Here is an 11802-nt window from a genome sequence, read left to right as displayed (position 1 = left end):
TGGATCCTTTTTTGAAACACAGAACCCACCTACCTTAATTGCCTTTCCGAACCTTGAAACGGCTGCAATAACCCCCTCTTTATGCTGCCCCACTAAGCAATCCTATTTTACTAAGAACCTTCTGTTTTTAAAGAAATACCGCAACTTATACAGATAATTGCTTGGTATACGTTTAGCGGAAGATAACTGTGAAAGCACACAGGGAGCGATACAAAGAAATCGAATGTTGCTTTTATGGTAACCTGTCTGTAGATTTTGCTTTTTGATGGTCCTAATATTGCAACAGTTGTCATGGTTGCCCGCTCTTTTTCCCTTCTTTCTTGTCAGTCAGAAAGCACAAATTAAGGGGCCCTTTGTCTGCAGACTGCTTGCTAAAATTCATTACACGTAATAAACAGTTTGATGAGATCCTCATGGCCATACTTAGTAGGGGCCATTTAACTCTACCCCAAAGTCAAATAAAGTGGATAAGCAGATGTCAGTGGAGTGTCTGATAATCCATTAATGCTCCGCTTCTGCATTATAAACAGCTTCACGCATCACTAGAGACTCCAGAAGAATGGGCATTCCATTAGAGATATCATCTTAATCAAAATGAATGTACCTGTACTTATAACGGTGACAGCTTTTGAAATATACTTCTTAAGTTTGCTGATGAAACCTTCGCAGTAACTTTCCTACCAGGCCTACGTAAAGCACACCATCGAATTTCAGCTAATTTGAGCACTCGTTCATTTGTCTTCTTTTATGTCCCCGATTCCCGCTTTGTAGAAAAGTTCACAGTCACTGCTAGAATAAATTGTTGCAAATTTTTGGTCCTCATTACAATAAAATTGACATTTTGCAAAAATCGAATTAATTTCAACATTAATGGCTGCCTATTAATTTTTAGTCCATTGAACTTCGAGATTACGAGTTTCCCAATCGAAGTGTGATGCAAGTGTAGGCAGTAAAAATTGGCCGCTGTTCGACACAATATTGAAGCTGGCAAACGACTTTTCTTGTAGTTTTATTTTTCACAACGTAAATAATGTAGCAAACAATAATACTCCAGACCAACTAGAAAAGCACTCAATTTCAAAATACTGGCCTGAAGTCCTTGAGTACTAATAGTGTTCAGTTCAAATAGGTATCCATCTTACCGCAGTCTAGATGAAGTTCCTTGTTTCGTCCTTTTTTTCTATTAACTATATAAAAAAGCACTGCAATTGTGAATTTGCAACACCTCTCCAAAAATACATTGGAATAAGCAAGATTGTAGATTTTTTCCAACGGCTGCTTCAAAATTAGCCTACTCTTTGGACAGTTCGAATGTTGAATGATGATTAGTAGTGCTATTTAAGTATGCATAAATGCTGATCTCCCCAAATAGTGGGAGTAAACTGTAGTGATCCAATGCATACGTGCTGAATGTATTGGCACTTTGAGGAGGAGCAATACAGGATGGCTGCAGAAGATTAACCAAATTTCTTAATCAATGTAGACTCCAATTCAAATGCTGGCATGCGGGTACATTCTACAAGGCTCGCATTATGATGACTCAAGGAGGGAAAAATTAAAATCCCATTTTAATATTAAACAAATTTAACACTTATCTTTTTGTACTTTATCCTTATAAGGTTTCACAGGTAATTACAATGGCTTAAATGGAAATGGTTTTTATGCACCAGTTGGCCGTTTGGGATGGTTTAAGTCCATGCATAGTGGTGCCCTTGAGTAAGTGCATTTAAGAGAACAATGCAGACATTATTTAAAGCAGGTTGATTTCAAAGTAACTCCAAGAAAAGACAAAGACAAACACAGCTCCAAATAATAAGATAAGGGCTAAATGGGTACCCCTGAAGCCAAAATCTTGTGGTAAAAAAGGTTGCGCACTTAATGCAATCTTCAGAAGCCTCTTCTTAACGGGTTTCGATTTTAATCAGCTTCCAGGTGGGCTAAAAGAAAATCGGCCTACATTGGCTACTTGGATTTTATCTAAAATTAAATTGTATGTGCTAGTTCCTACACCTCACACATTTATAAACCACTTTCTTTTTTATTTATATGTTGGACTACAAACCGCAAATATAGACAATATGTACACTGGGAAAGTTGCCAATGGCACAAACAGGGTGGGCGAAACGAGAAGGAGAGGGATGAAAACCTATTCAAGTGTTTAGTGGCCTTTTTGAGAGGAGAGGAGGGGTGAGGTGAGGAAAGAGGGTCGTGGGAGTCTAGTGAGGCCCTTGTTGACTGAAGCGTAGGCAAGTAGAGAAGCGCTCCTCGTCGTTGGTTCGCACGAACTGCGTCTGGTTTAGAACGTGGTGGAGATGAGGTGGGATGTGTTGGAGCAGTTGTGGAGTGGCAGGTACTCGCCTGATAGCACGCAGTGTGCAGACAGACGCATCACTGTCTGAAGTCCTCATGGGGACCCGAGTGCAGATGGAGAAACGCGAATAACATCGTGACCTCCGGTAGTCGTAGTAGCACGTGTTCTTGTCCAAGTAGAGGCCACCTGACGGCTTTGTGAAAGACGGCTGCATCTGAAAATGCATGGAGGCCACAGTGCCAAGTGAATGGGGGAGGGCTTGGGGTGCATGCGATGCGCGTAGTGCTAACGGCAATCCAATGAGGCTGTCTACGTGGCAAGTACTGAAAGGCGTGAAAAGAAGACCAGCCCTTAAGTTTTCCCTCGTGCAACTAAATGACAGTTGACGTGACATGGGGTTGATCGGGTTATGATGCAATGAAGAGTTGATTATTGTGGAGGTGCAGCGTTTGCTAAACTGCATGCGTTTATGCAGTGGTGAGAACTCGAATATTTAGTTCACGTTGAAGTCGAACAGGCGCAAACTGCAAATTAGGCAAAAGTTGGAATTCTAAGAGAAGAAAATCTCCATTCCTGAAGGGTTCTTTTGCACGAATGCCGATGAACATGTTATTGTAGAAAAAGAAATTCTCGATCATGTTTCGGCGCTGAAAAACTCTACTTCTAGAGCTATTTAAAGGAATATTTAAATAGCCTCATTCTAGCGGATGGCGATTGCTTTTGTGATTTCTTTGTTTAAATATCCCTTTCGTTTGTCCGCTTACTATCTATTTTGGGTGTATTCTTCATTCCTATCTTTTGCATACGTGTTCTTCAACAAGACATAGTATTTGCCACCACTTGCCGAAAGCGTTATACAGCTTAAGCGATTTCCATTTTAAGAACGGCTTCTTCTTTATTATATTATTAGCTTGCATTTCTCCGGTTAAAGTATTATTATTCTGTTTAGTTAAATATCACTTCAGCCCTGAATGTCATTAATTTTTTGGCAGGTCATGCGTCATGTATGCAGCCGTCATGGGTTATTAGTCCACCGAGGTGCCGGCTTGAAGCTGCGTCTACACACACCCACGATTGCCATTTCATCTCTTAAAATCGCAATGCAAATTTTGGAACTCATTGATATTTAAACGGAAGTTAGTGATGGATTCAATAGTTTCGGAGCAGATTAAAAACAGGAGGTAAATTTTCTCCTAATAGGTCAAGTGACATTAAAATCTTTTATTTTATTTGACTCCACGATTTACTTTAGATATGGCGATTAGAAGGAGGGAACTCTCTTGACAATATTATGCCTTGTTTTTATGTACAGAAACAAATTTAAAGGTTGTGGAACGACTAATACTATATTTTTCCTCAGCATTTAAAAACCCTGTTCTTGCCCATTTGTGGAGTATAAACGTAATTCACACATAGGAATAATTTATGTATTCCAGTGCTTTCTAAATCAACAAATATGTATTTACTGACAAATACAAAAGTAACCTTTTACGAAATAGAGTCAGAACTCCGCAGAAAGTTTTAATTGGCCGAGTTTTTAGGTTAAAACGAAAACTAGGTGGCTAGTATGTATGTGCACTGGAAGCACTTTCCTGCTCACATCAACATCAAAACAGGCCGTAAGTAAACCCAACCATTTCATATTGACTAGTCTCTCTGCATGCTTTCCATTCATGTCTTCCATCTGCCTATTCGCATTACGTTCGCAATTTTACATTCATTTAGGGGATTTATTGAAGGAAGTGCAGTTAACAAATAAATAAAGAGAAGGTTCATTAAATCCATGTCAAGTGCAGACTCATCTTTGATACTTAATCAACGTTGTAGCCTTTTCCAGTGTGCCAAAAAGCGTGAAGATTTTACCCAGATCTGCTGTTTTACCCAATGTATAAGTAAAATGGGGTTTAAATCACTTACCTCAAAAATTAGAAATTGCCCATTGATAAGACAGGTATTTGGATAGGAACTAAATAAACATTGTGTCTAAATTGTACTTGTCGAAGATTAAAATGATTTAACAGTCCTCGTAATGTTTTACAAAGATGGATAATTTGTGGATTTTCGGTGCATTTAAGCCTCGGAACGGGTCGGCGCCGTATTGGAAAAAAATGTTAACCCAGTTAAAGGTGGCTTGTCTTCGGAGAGCGCAGGTGTTTATCAAAGAAATTTCCACAGAAAAAGAAATTCTGGAAAAAATTAACTCCTGTATCCGCTCAAAGTCAGTGATTCCTTGAAGTCAGATAAGAATCAGTGCAAAAATAAATATGCAGCTGGCTCGAAATTAGTTTGGTCAATTCGAAACAAGAATTTCTGAAGCGCAAATCCACAATAATTGTGTTTAGCTATGTTTAATCTTATTTTGTGGAAAACTGACTTAAGTTAGGTAGGCTACTAATATCTTTCAGGTGTTTCGACTTGTGCGTAGAGATCACGACAGCACATTATTGTCGGTCCACCTAATGTAATAGCACGAACACAAACAGCGAAATTTAAACACCGGAAATAGAAAGTTTTTGGATTTTGCCCTTTTAAACACTTGAAGTTGGCTATTTCTTGCTACAAACAAGTATGCATATCATAGGTCATGTGTCAAGCTAATCCTGTCGCTAGATTTACTATTGCCTCAGTTCAGAGTATAGCAAACTTGAATTTTAAATATTCATATGCGGTTCTAGGAGCAGTTAACTCCTTCTATTTAAATGCAATGAACTTTTAATTCATGCATTTTTCCCGTTAGCTCAAACAGAAGGAGGGTGCTTTGTTTAAGGAGCAAACTATAGCTCGCATTGGTCTCCTCAGTTGACGGTGCATAATGGATCGTAAAGCGTTGCCACGGCAACGTAGTGGTAAGATCGTATCAAATTATTAGCGTGTGGTATTCGGTTGGAGCTAATCAAACATCACTGCCACGATCAATTTCCATCAAATGAAGTTTTAATTTCCACTGGATGCTTTAGAATGAGGGAAAAAAGTGAATGTAACAACTATGCATTTAGCTGTAATCAACTACCACTAAATCTGTTGAAAATCTGAAATATTGCGCTAGTGAGCTTTTAAGGACCAATCCCATCGCAGATTTGATAGGGGACGATTTAAGTAATTTCACTATTCAAGGTCCCATTCAAGTCCGCTGGTATGTGATGAAAAAGAATCTCTCACAATTTAGTTAATTAAGTTGGAAGAATTTCTTTGCATGATCAGATTCCCTACTGAAAGGAATATGGATACAAATTTACTGACATAGTGGTTATTCTTGTCTTGGCAACGATACAACACTTTTTGTGCTCATTGTTTGCCCTTTCCTTTGTGAAGTGAAACTCGGATACCTATTGACAGTTCAGCCGGCTATTTATAAGTCCATTAACGTAAAATATGCAAAATCAGCAAGTTTTAAGGCCTTTTCAGAAACAGTGAAAAGGCCCATAATGCTTTATTCGTATCATCTTTTGATTCTCAAAAAGAGGTTTCATATGGAATGTAATTTACTTATATAACAGTGCATGCGGAATACCAAAGATACGTGTAAAGGAGCGTAGCTGAAAGTGACAAAGTCTTTGTTAAAATTATCAATTAGGACTTCTAGCTCCCTGAATAAATAGTTTCTAAGCGATTAGACTTCTTTTCAACAAATTTACATAGATTGAATAAATTCACAAATCTTCCTTGCGAAAATTACTATCATCACCTGTTGGGAATATACGCTTTATGTTTGCTATCGGTAAGGCACTAGTCTTAAATCTAGCTTTATTTTCTTTTTAAGTATTGTAATTGCCTTGCTCTACTTGAGGTCATCAAGTAAGCGAACTTCGCTTTTATGCCACAGGAGTAGCTTGGTAACATAATAAAAACTACGTAAATCCGGTAATTTGACTGGTATTTTTTTGTCTGGGTAGTAATGGGATTCCTTCCCCTGCTTCACCTTGGAAAAGAGAAACACGGTGGACAGTTGGGCAAGTTCTCTTTTGCGTGGCCCAGCAGCAAAGGGCGCACTCGCACCTGGCCAGGTGTGAAGTTGGTGGGACGGACAGGTAGGCATGCGTACGTGCGTGCATGCATGCGGGCGTGTGTAGCCTACTGCATTCAGACCGGGAACTGCGAGGTCGCTCACTCACTCTAGCGTATTTATGCTACAGCGACACTCATAGCTCAGCGGTTATCGGGGATCTTGCTGCTTCTCACATGGTACCCTCCGATGGGACAGCTGAAGCCAGCATTGGCATAAACAATAATGTGGTATGTTCAAAACTTGCCCCCTTTAATTCAGGTCTCAAGCGGATAGGATTGCAACTCAGATGAAGTATCCAAAAGGTTGAGTCAGTAAATAAAGCAGAAAACCTCTGCAGATCGTCACTTAAATAAATGCTCAAAATACCAAACATCATTCCCAAATGTCAAAATACCATTTCATTTGTGGTAATTAAACTGTTACCGTTGAGCAAGCATTTCAACCCACTTGATACTCTGCTTTGTGATTATGCACAAAAGTAAAGTCATATGACCATAAATGACCGATCATGCCTAAAATAAATAAGAATATGTGGTGCGTAAATAATGCCGAACGTGTCATCATTTGTGATATTTGAAGTTGTAAAGACCATTAATTTTGATTAACTTGTCTTACTGGTGGTCCACGTCCCTATTATTTCAAACCCTGGTCTGCACTTTATCTTGTCATTATACAATTTTGTGAGCATTTGTTGTAGCTATCACGGTTCAGTGTGGTATTTGTATTTTTGGATGATTTTCGAGTAAGTTATTCTGTAAATTTTAAATCTTAAAATGCCATTAAAATCTGCACACAATTTCTTAAATACAAAGCGAAGCGGAACACACAGGCAAATTCTTCCAACAATTCACCATAATAAATCACTTCTGTTTTGAGGATTAGTTTCCTAAGCCTTTTCCCAAGGGGATGAATTTACGGGGATGTTTAAAACAGTAATTTCTAGGAATTAAGTCTCATCGTGTCTGTTTCTCACAAATGCCGCCATGATAATAACACCATTGCACAAGAGGGATGTAGGAATGCCTCTGTGCAAGTTCGATTACGCGTCCCTGATAGCAAATGCGGTAATTTAGGGTACCAGAAATTTTATGAGTCAAAGAAGAGCATAGATCACAAGACTAAAAATGGGATTTATTCTATGATGTTGACGCAATATAAGTAGACACAAATATTTTAGCAGAAAATACTTCTATAACTGCATGAAATTGAAGATGATCCACGACATGCCTGAATGCTATTTTGGAAAAGACTTCGGTAATATGTATTAGTGTAGGTTAAACGAGTTTAGAGGAATAGAAAATTAGCAAATCCACTTACCCCTTGCAAATTTGGCGACGGATAAGTAAATGGCCTCAAGTGATTTAGACGTCGACGCCACTGGATATGCTCTTTTCCATTTTTTCTTCCACATTGGACAGGGCAGAGCCGTTTAAGAAAGAATTTTAATTAATTCTCCCCAAAAATTTTAGCAGCGAAAGTGCTCCTTGTGCCCCTCAGTTGGAAAACTTGAGACCCGTATCCAAGCTGTTAAGAGCTGCACAGTTGTAGCCTAAACAACCTGAGCTATGTGTTGTTGGCAAACTTTTACAGAAATTTCTAAAGATTGGACATATTCAGATGTTGTATTTCGTCGAAAGTACACCGCATTATTGGTCTGAGTTGTTACCAACATTATAGAATATGAACATGCATAATCATTATATTATTCGTGTATGATGAGAAAAGGTCTGCCACGTATTGGGCCGAATTTTATAAATAAATGGTCTTTCCAGCTACTGGAACAAAACTACACTTCTGTGAATTGCTTGTATTATCCTTTTTAACACATAAGTACTTATTCACGTTATCTGCGTACTGCTACCCAATATTAGTGTTAGAACGCTTTGTGCGGCATAAAATGCGTCTATTGAAGGTGCTTTTATTAGATCGAAACCTTTAATTTTATTTGCAAATTGGCATTTAACAATGCAAAAAATTTCTCTGCTTGAATCTATAAAGAGCGAAAAACTATCACCACTGCAAGTCAATGAAATCCGTGGACATCTTATGCTTATAGCGTTGTTTGGCTTCGCACGGTCTCTTATTGTAAAATGACCGAATTTCCACCCACAATCTCCCAACATGCCTAAAAAGTAATATCCACTGGCTCAAGTTAACTCTAACACACCAATAAACGAATTGGGTAGTTGTGAGTACTTCAGCATACGTCTTCTGCCCTGTTTGACAAGATAAGTCCCACAAGCAGGCGTTGGGTGCAAGTTATTCGCTTTGCCTGCGAGGAGTGGCGGTGTCTGCTGCTGACCCTCTTAATTCTCCTCTGCCTCATCTCTCTGGTCTGGTGTTTCAACCTCTTGCGAATGTCGTCGAGGGATGTGTGTCAGCCCGTCCACTACTCCCTTGCCGCAATGATGCTTCTTTTGCTCTACCTCATCTATCTCTTTGAATGCTTCAACTGCCGCACACGACTGGAGCTCGCCACGGCCATTGAAGTCACCCAAATCGCCGCCCGCATCGCTGTGGCAGTAAAGCACGATCCGAAGTTGTGGTGGTTCTGCCTCTCCTACCACTTTGTTCGGCGTCGAAGTCGCAGATGCCACTGTCGTCCGAGATACACAGAAGTTCGCTTCACCGCCGGCACAGAGACCAGCTTGCACAGGGGTGAGACTGCAGCTCTGAGCACAGAAGCGCATGATCGGGTTATTACCTTCGCGAAACAGCACTTCATCACCGAGACCACCACTTTCAAGTGCGTTTGGTGCGATAAGTCGCCAAGAATTAGTTGGGACGAGTGGTGGGACGCCGCAGTCCATCTGACTTTTGTGAAGGAATTCATTTTTGCCAATGAGGCCACCAGACAACAATACGAAGGGCATAAAAAAAGCTTCATGAAACTACAACAGTCCAATGATGACTTTATAGAGATAAGGGAAGGTGCGTTTCTCTAGATTTCCAGCAGAAGTTTTGAATTTAACCTTATTGCCTTTTCGGTATAGCCCTTCAACGTAGTGACGAGTTGAAGGATCTGCGAGTGAAGTTTTTAGTGTCGCAAAATGGTAAAATACCGTTTGCTACTTTTATTGAAGGGGGGAGAAAAGGTAATTTGAATTTTTTTCGTTAGAACAGAAAAGAACCAATTAGAATATATATAATAAAAACATGCCCAAAGCTCACCTTATTCACCTGATTTTATCTAGAAGTAATGAAATCCCTCTCCAATATCTGTCTCGCTAGTTACTAGCAAAGATGCTTTAATAGCTTTATAATGGCACATTCGTAATCAATTTTATAAACTTCTGTTTCTGTTTCAAATGAAAATATTTCATGAAGTTGTTTCCATTACCATTGGATAGTGGGTTTCTATGCCTGCAGTATTTATTCGAGGCGATGTTTTATATCTAAAGGACTCGCAAAATCCGTACTTATTTTTATGAAAACCAGTGCGCTACTCCGCAAATATCCGGTGGGCTGGAAATCTAAACAACTTAACATGAAACTGTTATTAGAATAGGAAGTAATGCTGAAACTTGCTAATGTCTAATTTGTGTTATTTTAATTCAAAAAGTTCTAAAGTCAAGCTAGGATAAACTAAGAAATCTCCAACTATCTTCCATCATAAACGCAAATGAGTAGGGAGACACCATTTTTAGATCCCTTTGATTGCTGATATGGTATACTTAACAGCGCTAACCTTGGGAAGGAGCACAGAGGTAGGAATTTGTGGAATATGCATTGCATAAAGCAGGGCATTTATTGGTACTGCATGACCTTATCATGTATCGCTAAAACCCATCACTTTTGTCGTAAATCAATCCAATTTAAAGTTATAAAATATTTAAATTTTGGAACTTACAGAGTTTAAAAACTGTGGTAATGCTATCACAAGCTGCGGTTCCAAAATAAATTACCTTCTCACTCCATATATTTCATTTTTAAAGTACTTATCAATGGTTTGTGGTAAGACGGAGAATTAGAATATTCTAAATTAATGGGTATCCTCTATTTAAATTTGTAGGAATGCAATGCATATTATTTCTTAGTCCAAGCAAAGTAGTGTATGCCAGACACTCCACTACTGCTTCATCTCATTTTCATACAATACAAAATTAGTTATGAAGGTATATCTGCTAATGTATGCACTATAAGACTGGAATCCATGAGGTAGGTGAAGGTAATAACTGAGAACTGTCATTCTTTACAGTTGACAGAAAACACTCAGTCATAGCCTTTAGGTAAATGAAAGCACGATGAAGCTCGTTTGCCTGCTCATCTCATAATCGCGTAAGCCAGATCAACTAGACAGACCTAATAACCTTATATGGCTAGACATCTCCATGGGAACTTAAGCTAAGTGGTTTCTCCTTCTACAACGCGCCCCAAACGAATGCTTCTTGTTGTAGTTAGCCATTTCTATTTTTCATTGATACAAAACTTGTTACTTCTAATGACATTCCTCAGTTAGAGATTGTGTAAAACATTAATTACAATTCAGCACCATATTAAGCTGAGATTACATCACTTTTCCCCCCATGTTGCAGTTACGCAAGCCATTAATTTAACGTTTAAGTCAAAAGAGGATCGGGGAAATGGAAGCAGGGTGATGAGTTTGCTTACTACTTACACAAGGTGACAATTAAGTCCTAACTGCTCGATTACAAGCGCGCTTCTTAATATAGGGCCGGCAAACTTGTTCAAGATTGTAACAGTTATAAATAACAGAGTGAGAAAATAGAACAAACTTTCATAAAACGACTTATTTTCTCGAAATTATGATTTCAGCGCTTTACCAAATACGCTAATTAACAGGACTTAGCACTTCACGTAAAATTCTTCTTCTGGAGATTTGTTCTGATAATAATTTAATTTTATGGAAGCCGCTGCCGCACTTCCTCGTCGCTTTCTTCCCACTATTCTAAAAGTAATTTGTTATCAATGGCAGCAAAAAATCATCTTAGTCGTTCACTTGGGATGTGGAGGTGATAAATGAAGATTTAGCTGTCATTGATAGATGCTGTACTTTGCCACCGAGTTTACGGGGTAAGTGATTCTGTAAATGCAACTTCATAACTGCGTTATTCCATTCAACTCTATGGCAGCCAACTGCGCTTTAGTACGTTCCAAGGCAATCTTTCAGCTCGGGCGTAACAAATCCAAATACCCACATACACATGATCTAAGCAAGTTTTGTTAACAACCGTTGATAGGAAAAGACTGAACTTGGTCGGCGATACATATGTGTATTTGTGGCCTAACCAATATTAATCGTAAATGCTTAACTAAATAGCAGCTGTTAAATCATATAAATACGTCTAGCATCGTAACTCAAACTTGTGTATAACATTCTTCAATTTCATCTTTCTTTTTACAAAAAGATAACTCACACATATAGTTAATTCCTGCATATTCGTGAATAAATCGGTCACTTGTTGATTTTGCAAATTTCTCTTTAAGGACAACGTAGAGCTCAGATGATTCTCATAACATTCCT

At 38.7% G+C, this 11802-nt stretch overlaps 2 protein-coding genes across 2 annotated transcripts in view; one reads left to right on the top strand and one right to left on the bottom strand. All coding sequences in view use genetic code 11, as the record gives it.

Moving 5' to 3' along the window:
- The window catches only part of EGR_01845 (hypothetical protein), a gene marked incomplete at both ends in the record, with an annotated part of 12582 nt that extends 4593 nt beyond the window's left edge, over positions 1 to 7989 (bottom strand). The window contains 6 exons of the mRNA XM_024491094.1: positions 782 to 878; positions 3118 to 3252; positions 3683 to 3796; positions 4013 to 4113; positions 4768 to 4867; positions 7876 to 7989. Of these exons, the coding sequence (XP_024354550.1) occupies positions 782 to 878; positions 3118 to 3252; positions 3683 to 3796; positions 4013 to 4113; positions 4768 to 4867; positions 7876 to 7989 (661 nt within the window). The remainder of the gene's footprint in view (positions 1 to 781; positions 879 to 3117; positions 3253 to 3682; positions 3797 to 4012; positions 4114 to 4767; positions 4868 to 7875) is intronic.
- A 685-nt stretch (positions 7990 to 8674) lies between these two features.
- EGR_01844 (Transmembrane protein 151B) lies at positions 8675 to 9262 on the top strand (the record flags this gene model as incomplete). Its single annotated transcript, XM_024491093.1, has 1 exon — positions 8675 to 9262. One exon carries the CDS (start codon positions 8675 to 8677, stop codon positions 9260 to 9262), a length of 588 nt encoding a protein of 195 aa, XP_024354549.1.
- Between the last annotated feature and the right edge of the window lie 2540 nt (positions 9263 to 11802).

Source organism: Echinococcus granulosus (genome assembly GCF_000524195.1).
Source record: "Echinococcus granulosus chromosome Unknown EG_S00007, whole genome shotgun sequence".
NCBI classification, from domain to species: Eukaryota; Metazoa; Platyhelminthes; class Cestoda; order Cyclophyllidea; family Taeniidae; genus Echinococcus; species Echinococcus granulosus.
The sequence above is the reverse complement of the archived record's forward strand: the minus strand, read 5'-3'. Positions and strand labels throughout refer to the sequence as shown.